Source organism: Amblyomma mixtum, chromosome 2 (assembly GCF_055824585.1).
Source record: "Amblyomma mixtum isolate Tamu chromosome 2, ASM5582458v1, whole genome shotgun sequence".
Lineage (NCBI taxonomy): Eukaryota > Metazoa > Arthropoda > Arachnida > Ixodida > Ixodidae > Amblyomma > Amblyomma mixtum.
In genome coordinates, this window is record NC_143013.1 from 92,233,921 (window position 1) to 92,251,022 (window position 17,102).

The following is a 17,102-nucleotide window of genomic DNA, read 5'->3' on the forward strand; positions in this document are numbered from 1 at the left end:
TCCGAGCTTCATCCAAGGCACGACGGTAATTTGAAGTAACCCGAGCTTATTCGAATTACTTCGAGCTTAAGTCAAGATTCTTTGTTGGTACCACGTTATGTAGTGGTTTCGTACTAAAAAAGCGTCCCCTGCATGTATCCGAACTGCGCAAATGTAGAAAAGCTTCCTTGAGTCAACCTATACGTCGGGTCAAAAAACTCCCGCAGGGACATGCAATTCTTTTTGGTATTTCCCAGCGCAGGGTGTTGGGTATTCGTTGGACCACAGCGCCGAGGGTAATCGTGTTTTCGAAATTCTAAAAACTAATATGGCGGTTACTAGCGACCAGCTAGAGATCTCTGATTGCAACCAGGCGCCTAACTGTAACAGTTAAAAAAAGTTAGTTATTGGTAATAACCGGCTTGCTAGTTTTGATGATTCACCACTTTTTTTGGTGTCTACAAACTCTAGGAATACCATGCCGCAAAAGTCATATTTTTGTCTCGAAAGTCCTGTTTTTGAAAATTCCTGATGTATTCACTAAAGCACTTGTTTCAAGGGGATTAACTCATTAACTTTTTCTTGTGACACACTTAAGGCGGGTCTTAAGTGTCGCGTCAGATTTTTTTGCTGATCCTGGTGCTCCAGCTCTCAGCAGCCTCTGAGAAGAGCATTGAACACGCGCTGTCATAGTGCTTACTTTGTACCTATCCCGCCTAGGTTAGGTTAAACATCTTGTTTCCGTTGTACGTGCCACCGAGTCTTCAGCTAAAAGGGCTGTTCATGTTTCTTTAACCTGCAGCTCGTAAAGAGGCGGCGTTTTGACGTTGATGGGTGCGAATTACTCGTACCGTATCTAAAAGAGTAGAGTCCAGTCATGAGGGCAGCCCGCGAAGCCGTGCACATCGGGTGCACGTAGTAGTTGTTGAGCACCACACCATCAGCTGCTAACGTGTCCAGATTAGGCGTCGGGATCTGCTTCGACCCGTGGAAGCTGACATCAGCCCATCCCTGCAATTAGGGCAAAGGTGTGAATGGCCAGGATCCACCGAGATTTCGGAACGGCTCCATCTATAGGCTTTGTGTGGCAATACAATGGAGCTTTTTAACAATCAGTTCGTACTAATATCATGGGGATGAAGTGGTCACAGCCGCCTAGCCGCAACGCAACGTTACGTTGCTATATCATGCATGCTGCGCTGCTATTGCTATAGTGTAATGTGTCACAGAGATGCAGTGGGTACCATCCAGGTGCTTAATTAATACACATCCAAAGACCCTGTGCATCCACTGAGCTTTTTCTACAACCAGTACGCGCGTGTTGATGCTCGGAGCACCCATCGAACACACTTCAAGGACGGGGTAGCCGTTCTGTTTAACTTCCAAAGCACAAAATGCACAATGTGCACATTACGAATGAAATATGCGCATTAAGTCAAGTGCTCTTTTATAGCTAAGACCCATTTATGTGGGAATACAAATAATGAGGAGGTTCATTTTCTACATCACGCTGACATGCGACTTCAGCTGCACACTGAAAGCAATGGAATAATTCACTTACGTCCGCCAAGGGTTGTACAGTTCGGATGAAACAGCATTTTCATAGCGGCGGCATGGATGAGGGGAATGTTTGAGAGGTTTGCACTTACTCGCCTCTAGCAGTCACGAACTACGATTCACAGGGCAACGCTAAGCTAATCGGTGCCACCGTTTTTTTCTCAACCGTTTCCTCATAGGCGCTGTCTTTTTGACTCACAGGAAGATTTTTTCAAGGAATGAATGTGGAAGCATCCTTACCCCTCGCAAAATAATAAAGACCGTAGCCGAAATTACTAAGTTAACAGAAGTATAAAGAAGCATAAAGCACGACCACAAAAATCTACGCAGCTAATACAAGCTTGCAGCATGGAGCAGCTGTGACGTTCTTGAACTTTCTTCTTACGTTTCTGAGGTCACTAGCATATCGCAGCGCTTGGCGTGAGTCATGTGAGGAAGAAACAAGACGCTGACAAAACATGTTAAGAAGTTTCAGTTTCCGAGCTTAAGCTCTCATTACTTCCTGTTCAGGCCTTGTTTCGAAGCCTTGTTTCTTGCAGCCAAAGTGCATTTAATACCGACCTTCGGGTTTGTCGCAAGGTTTCTTTCTTACATGAATCCCACATCCGAATGAACAAGGTTTCGTCAGGCCCATCACTTGAATTGGGAAGCATAGAGGTGGAATGTATGCTCTAATGCACCTCACTTGTTTACCTCTTGCTACTCAGTTTACTTTTAGGAATCTTTTGTATGCTTAGAAATGTGAATGTATATCGCAGTGAGGTAGATTTTTGACTGCCATTTGTTTATTATTTGATATCACTACTAAGATAGAAGCGTGCCTCAAGAGATTGGCATTGAATAACAAAAATTCTATATGCTAGAAAACAAGGCTCCGGCCTCAAGGGGACTTTCTTGCTGCATTGATTACTTTAATCTCAAGCTGCTCTTAAACCGCTCCCGCATCATTCAGCATACACATTATTCACAAAACGATGAGAGCGCTGTTTGCACCGTTGACCACGCTTTATTGGCATAAGAGAAGCTCCGGGTTTTACATTGTGAATTTGGTCTTAGTGTTCGCAGCTGCGTAACTTGTGCATGTCGAGAAGTACAGCAGGTGGCTGCCCTGGCAAACAACTGCTGTGCCTCTCGTTGTGTCCACGGGCAACGTGATGCGCCATCCGGTTTAACTTCGCATGACAGCTTTATCTCTAAAAACCAAACGACTCTGCAGCGCCGGGCGCGTGCATATGAATAGTTTGCGCACATACGCATTTCATTGCGAAGCACGTGCATTCTGCCGCCAGCGTGTGCTAACAGGCCGGCTGAACAGCTGTGTAGCTTTTTCTCTCTGATATGCGATACAAAAAGCAGCGATAATAGAACCTTTTGCCGCGTACAGTAACGCCGTGGTCAAGCCGTTCATAACCCGCACTTCTTGCGGCGCAGAAATGGCGACGGCATTAGGACTCCACAGTGCGGGCCGAAGAAAACCAAGGCGCATAAACCCTCAAACCCCAATAGTTCTTGCCGCACAAGCCAAAGCGAGATGGTTCCGGCAGCAAGCGATAAGCCAAGGGAGTCGCGAGGGCATTTGGTAATGAATTCTGGCCCCACCCGCCTCATTAAAGCAGGTCTGTGCGTGTGATTATCTCAGGTTCTGCAAACGCCTCAAGGCTTTACCGTCGGCTTGCCCGTCTAACCTTAAATAGCGGTTTTCTACTGCCGGCCTGACTATATTGTAGTCGAGCACAAGCTGTCGCTGAATGTGTCGTGTGAGAGCAATGAATTTGGCGTAAATGTTAGAGCGAATGTGCTCGACTTAACGGCCGAAGCTGCAAAAGCCGTTCCGTCGCGGTAGGCTGACCTTGAATAAAAAATTAATCAAATAAATATTGCTGCCACTCGGTTTCGAATCCACGGCGCCGTGAACAGATCAGCTTTGATGGCCAGTGCATGAGGGCACTATGCTGTCGCCTTTTTCTAGAAACATGGTATTTGTTACAGTGAAGCAATATTTTAAGTGCATGAACTATTTTCAAAGCATCAATAAAACAATCGGAAATCAACACAATGCATAATAAGGCCCACCTAAACAAACACGATAAAAGACGCAACAGAGGTCATGTCAATTCTACAAGAAAATAGGACACACCTAAGAAACGATTCCCTAGAAAAAGGGAAATGGAAAGCACAGCACTAGGAGGGGTTTTTTACAACTTTACCCACATGTTATACAACTTGACGCAACTTGTTTCGTCCCATATCTGGACTGGCTATTAGTGGGATCAAGTGATTCGTTTAGTTTACGGGGGTTCAGAGTCTAAATGCGACTCAGGTTATGAGGGACGCCGAAGGGAAGGGCTCCGGAAATTTCGCCCAACTGGGGTTCTTTAACGTGCGCCGACATCGCACAGTACACGGGCCTCTATAAGATCGCCTCCATCGAAATATGACCGCCGCGGCCAGGATCAAACTCGCGTCTTTCAGGCTCTGCAGCCGAGCACCATAACCACTGAGCCGCCGCGACGGCTTGGACCAATTGAGAGGGGTACCAAAATAATGTGGCATGCGGTAATAGAGTGAAAAAATTGGCTCAGGCTTAGCTTGGTTAAGCCCAGTAATTGCGAAAGCAATTTCCCTTGACTGCGCCTAGGTTGGCTGGTGGTGTGTCTTGGTGGTGCTCTTAGTAAGGGTTATGTTATCAAAAATAGTTAATGACGCTTAAGCTTCGCCTTTAGGAGTGGAACGCGACAGCGTGTTGTAGCGCTGCCAGGCCGTCCACGGAACGCCACCACCCGTTCGGCGCGCTGCCTTGCCCTTTGAACGCGACGCTTTTTGAGGAAAGGAAATTACGCAGTAATTCTCTGTCATCTCGGTGGACGCCCTAACCACACCGGACAGGAAGGGAGGAACGCCACCTAGAGATGTAAAATTTCAAGAAATTTTGAATGGCATGAAAAAAACCGTTTTTTTCAGGGTTTTTTTCATGAAAAATTGGAAATTTTGCAAAACTTGACAAGAACAGATTTATTAGCAACAGCACAACGATCAATAATAATTCTCTGAAGTTCAGTCGAATATGCAGTTATAGATGTCATATTGTGAAACGAACTTCTTGTTCTATTGCGCCGAGAAGATAAATAATGATTTCCACTTCAGGCGAATATTGAGATATAAATATCATATTTGTAGAATGAACTTCTTGTTCTATTGCACAAAAGAAAGGGAACATGAAAACTGATCTATAAGTCACTCCATATCGGACTCAGAGCCACTTCAGCTGGATGCGGCACTACGCGCAGCAGCATTGATTGAAGCTGCGTCCACAGCTAGGTTCGACTGCACATACACAAGCTCTTGAACGCGTTCCCCTGAAAGCCTGTTGCGAATCCTTGTATGGACGTTTCCGAAACGGGACCAGTTTCGTTCGCAGCTGGCGGATGATGGTGATATCTGCAGCAGTCGGCAAGCCGGGCAAGTTAGCGGCTGGTTGGTGCAAAGGTCTTGCCACCAGCTAGATGGGGCCACGTGCTTCGCTGAAGACCACTATCCTGGACCAAATTCCTGCAGATGTCCTGTACTATGCTGCGTTGGAAATAAAGAAGCTAGGCTTGGATTTGGCTAAAACCGCTTACATGCACAGCAGCCTATGTTATTTATGTCTTGTGTGTAGCGCTGTAGAATTTGCAGCCATTTTATTCTACTTTAGCCGTGAGTTCAAGTATTAGTATGTTTTTCAGTCAAGCCTGATCTTATATGTGGCCAGGCCTTCAACCCGCGTACTCGCAGCACGAACAATTTAAAAGCACTACCTTGCAATAGCGATGACGACTGCTCTCCAATCGTTCAACGAGGCACGCTGTAATGGTTTTCAAAGCAAAAACAAAAACCTAAACTAAAAGCAAGCAATCATGAAACCTTCAAATTGCATTGTGAAATAATCGATGTTTCTTTCCATTTTTCCTCGTCTGAAAAAAACGAAAAAAAAACAGTTTTTTTCCAAAATTGCAGTGTTTTTTTCAGGCCTTCACATCTCTAGCCACCACCCGTTCAGCGCGATGCCGTGCCTTTGAACGCAAGGGTTTAAACGTGTGGCCACCGGCGCGCGGCGCGCTTTTGCGGCAGATGGCATGACGTCAGACCGCTAAGCGCTGTTGGGACTGGGAGTCCGAGCCAGGAAACGGTCGAGGCAACGGTGAGTCAGATGACTTTTATGTACAGTATGTACAAAGGTTTTACATAATACAAGGGCCAAGAGCACCACGGGCTAGCACAAAGAAGAAGGGTGGCCCCGGCGGCGAGCGGAGCTCCGTCGTGATGGCTCTTCTGCTGCCCGTCTGCTGCTCGGGTTCAGCGCGGCTCCGCTTTTAAAGCCGCTGGTGTCGGTTGCGGCAGCCAGCAGTTCAAAATCCTCCAATCAGGTCACGGCACTGGCCACCGTTCAAATTAGACCAATGGTCGAGAGGCGACGGCCGGTGAGCGTCGGAGGAGTTCGCACCGACGGAGAGGAGGGGAGGAGGAAGGGTCCGTGTCGGCGCCGGCGTGGCGAGATGAGTCACGCTGCACGTCGCGACTTGTCCGAGAGAGTCTGGGCCTGCTTCGAGCGCCGGCGGGCGCGCAGCGCTGGCTTCCATACAGGCCAGCCAGCGAAATGTGGGCGCCGGCACTACAGCGCGCCGTGCGCGGCAGGAGCGGGAGTTAGGCCACGCTTGGTAGCTGCGGCCTCGCTACGCGACGGCGCGAGTTGGGCCCCTGGTTTTTGGGGCAGATGGCATAACGTCAGAGCAGGGGATCATGCTAAAGGTCATTGGTAGCTACCGGCCTCGCTACGCGACGGGCTGAAAGTGCAACTAGTATTGCTTTCGCAATAAAAGTAAACGAAAACTAAGCGTAGCCATCGGAACATCCATGTACTGATTGTACAAGGGTAACAGTGTCACAGATGACAATTACAGAATATATATTCCTCAGCTACTGAATAAGAAGCGCTTCATGGCTTCTGAAAAATTGCGTAATGTTTTCACATCTGTGGGTATAGAAATCCATATGAGAGCTCCCTGAAACTTTATTAGCCTTCGACCGTAATCATTCCTGCCAACCGGTAGATTACCGAAGTTGTTCGTAGCAGCTCTTGCACTGCGTGCTGGTAAGGCAGATAAGCTTAATGGCAAAGGGTCATCATGTACTGTTATTACATGTACGATGTCAGGAACACCTAATATACGAATAGAGTCAAGCGGAAAAGCACGCACCAGGAAAAATAATGATTTCGCAGTATCGGTTATGTTTCAAACAGGTGATGATTCAATTGCCATTCTGGCTCGAATTCTGTATCGTGATACAATTTATTTAGATCGACAATCATTCTGCTAAAGTGGTCTTTTGTGGAAACAACAGATTCACAATGTCGGTCAATCATGCGCGTTTTCCAGAGACTGTGTAGTTCAATCAGAAAGGACATGCTACCGCCGCAGCCGATTACGCCTCCTTTTAACCTTCAACGCACTCTTGCGCTGTGCACTGGACGTCGTCGTCTTCCTCAATTAATAATACTATTGAACTAGTATGGTCACCAGACGTGCCAACGACCCAGAAAAACAAAACCATGAGCCAACGAGGCTAAAGACATGCTTTTGCACGTCTACTCAGAGAAATATAACTCTTTTTAAATTTTTTTCCGTTCGCACAGCTTCGCTATGGCTGTTCCCGTTCTTTTTGCAACGCTGATTGAGTAAAAAAACTGTTTTGACGTTCAAAAACATTTTAAACCTATTGTGACTAATTTTTGTTCGAGCTGGTGTTAGATTCTGCCTGCTTTCTTAGGTTACGTTTTTTTAGACCCAGTCACAACAGTACTACAGGATATCATTTACAGCTACGTGCGCTGCTAGACAGTTACTATTCTTTTAACGTGATAGCGCTGAAGGCCTCGTTGTCCACAAAATCCAGCGTCAGCGTTGTGAGTGAAAAATCACGAGCATGAATCCAGCAGGTAGTGCCCACGTGACCTCGCAGCGTCATCACAAACTGCCCACTGGATAGTAACCAAATTGCCCACCGTGGCAATTGGCAGTTAAATTATTGATTGGTTGCTCGATAAGGCCAACCTGTGCCACACAAGGCCCACCACTGGGAGCACCTAACAACGTAGGGCGGGCACTGGCGCATCGCTTAACCGCTGCACCACTGCGCCAGGATTCATATGAGGACTCCTAGTGATCTATGAACGTAATGTATAGAATGACCTTCTGCATATATGGGAATTTACTATGTACGCTATATCGCCATATATTTAGGATGAAGCTTAAGTCACCTCCAATTTTCTATTCTGCATGTACCCTCTGCGCTGTCATGCGTACGTTGCTGCAGAAGAAATGAGACCAAAAATGCGTGCGTGCATTTTTTTTTTGGCCGGTTTATACTTTATATCTGTCCAAACATTCAGGCCAAAGCATTTTTTAAAGGGAGAAGGTCTGCCTACAGTGTACGTTTGAGGCATGACGCACAAGAGGCGAACACTTGTTAGATTGTTTTTTTATTTTGAGGACTTACTATTGCGTGCTGACCAATAATGGGACGCAAATGCTTCACTCACAAGGTCATCGGCCATTATGAAGACAATGTGCGGCTGTCTGTGGTTTTCACCGGAGCTCAACGCAAAGAGGAAAATGCCGGCCGCGATAATGGTGACCAAGGCGCCGCTGGCCACCTGGAAAGAGAGTGTCCACAGTTTCTGTTTGATCATTCCATCGCTATACTAAATTTTTTCAGACGAACACACTCGTCGCAAATTTCTGCACACAAGCTGTACATAAGACGAAGATTTACAGTCAGGCCAGAATGAAACGCGAACACGTATATGCCGTACTTTTCCGCTTTGCAGCGAGATATTCCTCTACAAGTCGTTTACGAATAAATACTTTGGTAGACATTTTCCACTTAAACATGAATCATACGAGTGGTGCCCAAAAGCTGAAAGCACACAAGGTATTTTCATTTGATGACACGCACTCTTCGCGTTTCCTTCTGGCCTGACTGTACAGGCGTGAGCAAACGTGGAGAGACGCGACGGCTCTGCCGGCAGGAGCATCGGCGGGGCCGCATCGCGGCGCTAATATCTGGCTCCGCGGGCTAGCTCCGATGGATGGATGGATGGATGGATGGATGGATGGATGGATGGATGGATGGATGGATGGATGGATGGATGGATGGATGGATGGATGGATGGATGGATGGATGGATGGATGGATGGATGGATGGATGGATGGATGGATGGATGGATGGATGGATGGATGGATGGATGGATGGATGGATGGATGGATGGATGGATGGATGGATGGATGGATGGATGGATGGATGGATGGATGGATGGATGGATGGATGGATGGATGGATGGATGGATGGATGGATGGATGGATGGATGGATGGATGGATGGATGGATGGATGGATGGATGGATGGATGGATGGATGGATGGATGGATGGATGGATGGATGGATGGATGGATGGATGGATGGATGGATGGATGGATGGATGGATGGATGGATGGATGGATGGATGGATGGATGGATGGATGGATGGATGGATGGATGGATGGATGGATGGATGGATGGATGGATGGATGGATGGATGGATGGATGGATGGATGGATGGATGGATGGATGGATGGATGGATGGATGGATGGATGGATGGATGGATGGATGGATGGATGGATGGATGGATGGATGGATGGATGGATGGATGGATGGATGGATGGATGGATGGATGGATGGATGGATGGATGGATGGATGGATGGATGGATGGATGGATGGATGGATGGATGGATGGATGGATGGATGGATGGATGGATGGATGGATGGATGGATGGATGGATGGATGGATGGATGGATGGATGGATGGATGGATGGATGGATGGATGGATGGATGGATGGATGGATGGATGGATGGATGGATGGATGGATGGATGGATGGATGGATGGATGGATGGATGGATGGATGGATGGATGGATGGATGGATGGATGGATGGATGGATGGATGGATGGATGGATGGATGGATGGATGGATGGATGGATGGATGGATGGATGGATGGATGGATGGATGGATGGATGGATGGATGGATGGATGGATGGATGGATGGATGGATGGATGGATGGATGGATGGATGGATGGATGGATGGATGGATGGATGGATGGATGGATGGATGGATGGATGGATGGATGGATGGATGGATGGATGGATGGATGGATGGATGGATGGATGGATGGATGGATGGATGGATGGATGGATGGATGGATGGATGGATGGATGGATGGATGGATGGATGGATGGATGGATGGATGGATGGATGGATGGATGGATGGATGGATGGATGGATGGATGGATGGATGGATGGATGGATGGATGGATGGAAGGAAGGAAGGAAGGAAGGAAGGAAGGAAGGAATGAAGGAAGGAAGGAAGGAAGGAAGGAAGGAAGGAAGGAAGGAAGGAAGGAAGGAAGGAAGGAAGGAAGGAGCGTCCCCTTTTAAACGGGGTGGTGGCAGTTGCCACTTTACTCGTTTTTTTTTTTCTTTATGTCTGTTGAACTCAGTTGTAAATCACTCTTAAAATTCGCCATTTTCGTTAAATACGTTTTGATTCCTACACTGGCAACCTCATGTCACCTCTCTGCTTTTTAGCCAGGAATCTTCCGATCGGTTTTTGCTAACCGTCACGCAGCGCGAGATAGCGGCACCACGTTGCGCCCTCGCAGCCGCTCCTGCCGTCGGAGTTATGATGTCTCACTTTTGCTCATGCCCGTACAAACCAAAGTTTCTGGCTTTTGCTTTCTCGAGTTTAACGTTCCGAAGCGACTCCGGCTATCAGGGATGGCGTAGTGGAGAGCTCCAGATAATTTCGACCTCCTGGGGCTGAATAACATGCACTGACATCGCACACCGCACGGGCGTCTAGTACCTGGCCTCCACCGAAATGCGACCGTCGCTGCCGGGATCGAACCCGCACCTTTCGGGTCATGAGCTAAGCGCCATAACCAGTGAGCCAAGGTGGTTGTTTACAAACTAATTACTGATGATCTGTCACCAGTCCCACGGGACATGCCTTGTCCTTAGTTTAATAACGTGCTTCTTGACTCTGATTTGGTGTCTGACTCTTCGAGGTTTATATTAATTTTACATAACCAGGGCCGTATTTCCGCTCACTATCGATGTCTGCATCGCCGTAACCGTCAGAGGGTTGAAACGATTGTTAAATTACTAATAAGATGTGAGTGCCACGCGTACTGGTCAACATTTGAAGGCCTTGTAGAATAAATAACAGGGGAGCGGAGCAAATTCTTTCTTTCTTTCTTTATTTGAGACAATTTGCTACAAATTGGCTCAGGAGGCAATAGCAAAAGGCCCGGATGGGGCCTGACTACGCTATGCCCCCCTGACAGCACAGGCAGCACAAGTGTACATATGATTATACATCATAAGCACACCGAAGTACAACACATCATTACAGAATACAGAAAGATATACACCGTCTTAGGTTACACTCTAATCTCTCTGTAGAACGAAAATGAAAGTAACTTAGTTGAACTGTAGTAATACAAAAACAATTTCTTACGTACGGCATCAAGTTTATCAGTAAACAAAAATGTTTCACCAAACAAAAATTGATAATGTGAAATGCAATCCAGTGTACATAATTAATAGAATATGATCTATAGTCCACGATGGTAGTACAACATAATACAGATTAATAGCACCAAGAGTTGGCTCAGAAGTTTATCCCATGCACCTCCTGCTCCGATAAAAATATTGCTTTAACTTGCTTTTTCAATTGAACAGGAGACACATCAGAACTTATTAAGTTTAATATATCAGGGTATTTGTTGAAGGGTTGTGGCATTTGCGACGATAACCTCCGTAAGCCATAGTTTGTACGTGATCTGGCCCTAACTATTTCGCTCTGTCTTAGTTCATAGGGGGCTGTTTAGCTTGATAGTTTTCTTGAAATTTCGGTATATCAGCACGGTATTGGCGTAGCGCTTCCAGAGATAGTTTTTGTTTAAACAGTTGTTTTACATGAAGAATGCTATATCTGGTAAAATATGGGGCAGTGCTTTCCGTGTAGGGAACATTTCCAATGGCCCGCATAGCTCGTTTTTGTAATGATAATAGGTATTTCATATTTGTCTCGATTGTCGTTGACCACACCAGAGAACAATAAACGAGACGCGAGTGGACAAGTGCATAGTATATTTCACGTTTAACCCCAGACGGGAGAAATGATCTTATTTTATTCAGTAAGCCAACTGCTCTAGCTATATCTGCTCTTAAGGCGTCGACATGAGGTGACCATGACAGATTTTCATGGAACACGATTCCTAGGAATCGGATCGTTGATGTGCGTTGAATGGATACTCCCTGAAATTCTATTGGTAAGGGTGGAAAATTTGTCGGTCCTTTTGACCTAAACAATAAATATTTTGTTTTTGTCATATTCAGTTGCATCCTATTTGAGTTTAACCATGTATTTAAATTTCTAAACCAAATATTAGCTTCCGCGCATATTTCATGTATGTTATTTCCTGAGAAAAAGACGTTTGTGTCATCTGTGTACAGAACCATTTTTTTGTGCCCTTGAATATTAACAATATCATTGATGTATAGTAGAAATAATACAGGTCCAATAATAGACCCCTGGGATACTCCATATTGAATAGTTTCCATCTCCGATTCGACTTTATTTATTATTGTGAATTGCGATCTGGAAGTTAAATAGCTCTTTATTAGAGCAAGTGCTACACCTCGGATGCCGTAATAGGGGAGTTTACGCAAAAGAAGTTCGTGCTGTATGCATGAACTATAGGTCATGTTCCGTTCTCCCGTTGAGCAATTTTGTGCTTTTCAGCAACGTCGCGCTTGGCAGACTCAAACATTTCCCTCCAGTCGATCTCTTGATGCTATGTCTGCACATGTTACTAGGAAAAATAGCTACATTATGCCGCACTCAAAGCTGTTGAGGAGGTCGTTTCATAACTTCTACAGCATGAAGCATTCCTAGTGCCGCCAAATCGAAGTCACATTGCTCAGAAGCTGTGCGCTGGTTTCCTCACAAGCTTTTACCCAACAATGTACTACCTCACTGCCATAGTTAGCTACTCGAGCTGGCACATTGTGCCTAGCGCTACAGCTGCTCATGATGTAGCCCTTAGGCTTTCAGTTTGGCAACCACTACAGCGAGGTGAACCTTGTCGCGAATACGCCTACTCAGATATGTGACTTTTGTTGAATCTTTTTGTCTCTCTTTTCTGTAACGCACGAGCTAGCGTGTGTGTTTTTGTTAAAGTTCGCACGCACCCACAAACGGCCAAGGAACGCGGAAGTGAAAGTATCTACTTATTACTCTGCTACTTCATATGTTTTCTGCGAATTCGTGGGTTTCGATGCGGAGTGTATTCAGCATTTCTATTTTCGTAGATCGTGAAATAGGGATGGTTACGGCGGAAATTAATATGCGGACAGTGTTAATATACTTAGATATGCAACCATACAACATTGTAGATACCATCCGGGAGAACTGGGACAATCTCAAAGTGCTTACGGCAGAGTTTTCTTGGAGCAGATATATGGGAAGTGGAATGCCTATGGTGTCATCAGAATTCTAGGAATCTACTCCTACCTCCTCATTCTGACATAATTCCGAAGTATTTTTCCATATAGGAAACCCAGGATGAGATTCGGAGCTTTACTCTGCGGTATTTCATTATTGTTCATGCATGGTCTCCATTTACGGGCGCAGTTCTCTCAGAGTGGGAATGAGACAAATACCACAGCGTCTTAACATCGACCTCAGTACCGTAGGATCATCATTATCAAGATGGGCTTAAAACTTCAGTCGTTTCATAAGCCCGTTTGTAGACAGCTCTTGCCATGTCCTGACCGAAAATTCCCCCCAGTCATTCTTCTCTTCTTCCCTCGATCCTGTGCTCTGGCACCTCCTCAAACTTTAAGCTGAGCTAAGTGCATCACACCGAAGCGTACATGCCGAAAATTTTTTGTTTCTTTGTAGCTTTTCACCAAACCCTCAATTAATTTCAGTTGCAAACACTGTACAATGGTGAATGCAGTCACGCTGGATACGAACGCCTGCGGCAGCCGCCACTGAAAGAGTTCGGGACGGCTTTCAAGCGGTGGTACATCCATGTGATCCGTCGGGCACACTCCGGGTGGCTCTTACTGTCACATCTTTAACGACCTGTGGGTCCCAGTAAGACAACATGCCCCTTGGGAAAGGGTGGTGTTGATCACTGGCGTGAAGCGCTTCGACATTGCATCAGTTTCAGTGGATCAAATGCCTGACACTTCAGATAGAACCACGAAAATCACTGCAAGCTTTTCGGATGAAATTTCGCGTTTTATGGAGCGCGCTTCACGGCTTTGATCTCACAAATGGGTGATTGCTTCTATATCCTCGTCCTTCTTTGGGTACACTTAATCGCGCATGTATTTTCACGGTTAGTTAGCAAAAGCGCATTAGTTCTGCATTATAAGTACTAATAAAATTTACAGAAAACACAGCGCGGTTTCCTAGTCATCTTTCAAAAATTGTGCAGCAAAGAGGATCCTTCGAGCAGCCTTTCCAGTTGAGTGCTTTTGTCTGCATCTATTCCAGCCCTCAGAAGTCCCAAGTCTATAGCTTAATTCAGGTGGAGACTATTTCGCATCTCGATTTAAATATGCCGTTGCCGTGTACATATTTAAAGATTTGCCGGGAGCGTATTTAATGCACATGCTCGCTGTCCCTTTAATGTTGCCACTGATTTACCGCGCCTTAAAAAGCTCGACAAAATAGGGAATAAAAAACTCAAATTGGCTTGTGGAAATGAAAGAGACAGTAACTTCCTCGCTTATAGGCGGATACCTGATCCAAGCCGTGAAGAAAGGTAGGAAGGGGGCATTCAAAGAAGAGTGAAAGAGGTGCCTTAGTGGAGGGGTTTGAAATAACTTCGACTGGCTAGGGATCTCTAACGAGCACTGACATCGCAGAGCACACGGGCTCCTTTTACGTTTCACCTCCATCGAAAGACTGCTGCCCCTGCCGGGCTCGAAACCCAAGTACTCCGGCTCAGGAGGCGGGCTCCTTAACCACAGATGCCACAGCGGCGGGTGCAAATAAGAGAAGCATAATGTTTTTGTCTTTTCCGATGTCTCATGTACTTGTTCGAACGTACTACGCGTTGTCTGTAGTAACGTCTTTATTCTCTGCTTGTTCGTGCTGATCGTGTAAGCATGTCCTCGTAATCAAAGAAGAACCGTTAACAGCACCCTTTGCGCCGGTATTGTGACGCTCGATCTGTAGACACTCTGTGATTATTTTTTATTTCAGATTTGTTGTTTTGTGCAGTGTGCAAATATTAAGCACTGCAGCTGTAGAATGCTTCCTGCCTTCTGCGTACTTGTACGTATGCTGCCGCTTTTACATGTGCGTGGCATTGAGCGTGCCTTCGCGTATGGAAGGGACATATGATATCCAGTCGTACTGCCACGAGAACTGCTGCTCCTGCGTTTTGATTTCTCAACAGCTGGTCTCTAACTGGTGGGTTGAGATGTGAAGTGTTCCAGTTGGCTTTTTTTTTGGCCTGAATTGTAGTTTTAAATATCAGAGCCAAAACAGTAAATGTGACAGTCTTGATGTAATTGAATATAACAGTTATCTGAGGCTTCGTCTATAAACCAAACCGTCCTAATTAACGTCCAAGGACTACCCACCATCTCTAAGTTTGACTGGAACGCTAAAAAGTTTTCTGCGAGCTTTGAAATGCTACAAAGGAAGAATTCTAATAACAGCATTGTTCCTCGCCCTTTTTCCAATCAAATCTCTGACGTCACGGTCGTGGTAAAATTCTAGTGGTCGCTAGTGAGGTTTCCATGAGAACCCAGTTAGACAGTGTAGCTTTGATTTTGGTCTATTTCTTCACTTGGAGCATCGACCCGCAACACCGTTGCTGATGTTGACTGATGTTGCAAAGATTCCGCGCAGTTGGTGTTTGATGCGAGAGAACTGCTGTTCAAACTAATTGATTTCAGTGCAATTATTTGCATAAGTAGCTGAACTCGGTGCCGTTTGGTAGTCATGAGCGAAATCGTCCGCATGAAGGGCTGTACTTGCATGATGCGCAATGCTTCTGATGTCTTAGCTGTTGTGCATGCAAAGTACGGTATCCGCCGAAATGAACATTGCTTGAAGACGCCGCATTGTTTGCTAAACTCAAAACAATGTTCTTTTGGAACAGGTGATGGTAATCTAGCCAGATTTAACGGGTGTGTATGAGGCATCTGCTTTAAGGAATAAACGTTTTTACATGCTCAGCATGAAATCCCTTTAGACGGATGTTTGTACCCATGCTTTCTAGCATGAAAGAGTTAAATGACCTACTAATTAATACGTGTTTCCACTGAGTGCTGCGTCGCTCAGAAGAATTTGGAGAGAAGTGATCCTGGTTAAATCGCTTCCTTGTTCAAGTGGGAATTGTGCAGACAGGTGGTAATTTTTGTTTTATCCTAGGTTTAATTCGAGCACTTGAATGTGTAAGAATTAACCGAGTCCGCATTTTCTATGCGGCAATGCCTAGTCAAAAAATTGAGTGGGCGCCTAAGCTCCTTCTTTAAAGATATGATGCGACTGCGGTTCCTCTTGACCATGGAGATGCAGACACTGCTTTCTCTTTTAAAATCCCAGTCATTCTGGAGAAGATTGCATGGCATGCGTAAAAATCTGTACTTGAATCAAGAAGTACGAACGTGCCTGGGTGGCCTAGTGGTAGCGTGTCTGACAGGCAAGCCAAGGCCCAGGGGATACACCATTATGACCTGCTGCACAGCATCTTGAGAGGCGGCGGTATTAAGGCAAGTCGTCGAATGCTGTGTGTTTGTACGAGGGCAAGGAGGAAGATGGCGGCCGACGGGTTCTGCGCTTGGCGCGTACCTCGTGGTTGCTCCGATCGCTGACGGTCCGATGCGTCGCTGGTGTGTCTGGCACCATCTATGGGAGCCTCTTGTAAAAGTCACTTTTTCGACGAATCCGTATTTCTTGGTAAAAACAGAAACGCAAACGTCGGCTTTGGCCTTACGCTGTCGCGTAGAAGACTCTTCCACATCACCAATGCTGAGAGTACCGCCTCTCGCCTCGGAAGAGTTCGATGTTTTCCTCGTAAACGCTCTCTGCTTCCTAGTTTTCGGTAGTCTGCTTTTGTCATTCTGCCTCGGACAAGTGCAGGCACTGGTCGTACACTTGTTGCGAAGCCGTCTATTCCAGTCCGGTGTCGCCGCGTCCGATGGGGACGTTCGAAAATTTCCCACCGATCCATGCCAATACCCAATGCAACCGAAGTGTAAAACAATGTGTCACTAAATACCTACTTTGTGCTCAATTAGAGCGCGTGCTGTACAGCGATTTAGCCACAAGTTTTCTCTGATTTCTTTTGTGCGATGCAAAACTCTGCACTCACAAACTCACAGAACACTGCCTTTTAAAGGAAAATTTGGAGAAAAATTGAAACACAGGGCTTTGGGGTGAGAGGTTTTTCA

General features: G+C 46.0%; 1 protein-coding gene across 1 annotated transcript in view; it reads right to left on the reverse strand.

Moving 5' to 3' along the window:
• Positions 1 to 16,557, reverse strand: part of LOC149360175 (arylsulfatase B-like) — a 33,418-nt gene extending 16,861 nt beyond the window's left edge. The window contains exons 1-3 of the mRNA XM_089567793.1: positions 16,501 to 16,557; positions 8,117 to 8,230; positions 831 to 990 (exon numbers count right to left, since the gene is read on the reverse strand). Of these exons, the coding sequence (XP_089423919.1) occupies positions 831 to 990; positions 8,117 to 8,230; positions 16,501 to 16,557 (331 nt within the window). The remainder of the gene's footprint in view (positions 1 to 830; positions 991 to 8,116; positions 8,231 to 16,500) is intronic.
• Between the last annotated feature and the right edge of the window lie 545 nt (positions 16,558 to 17,102).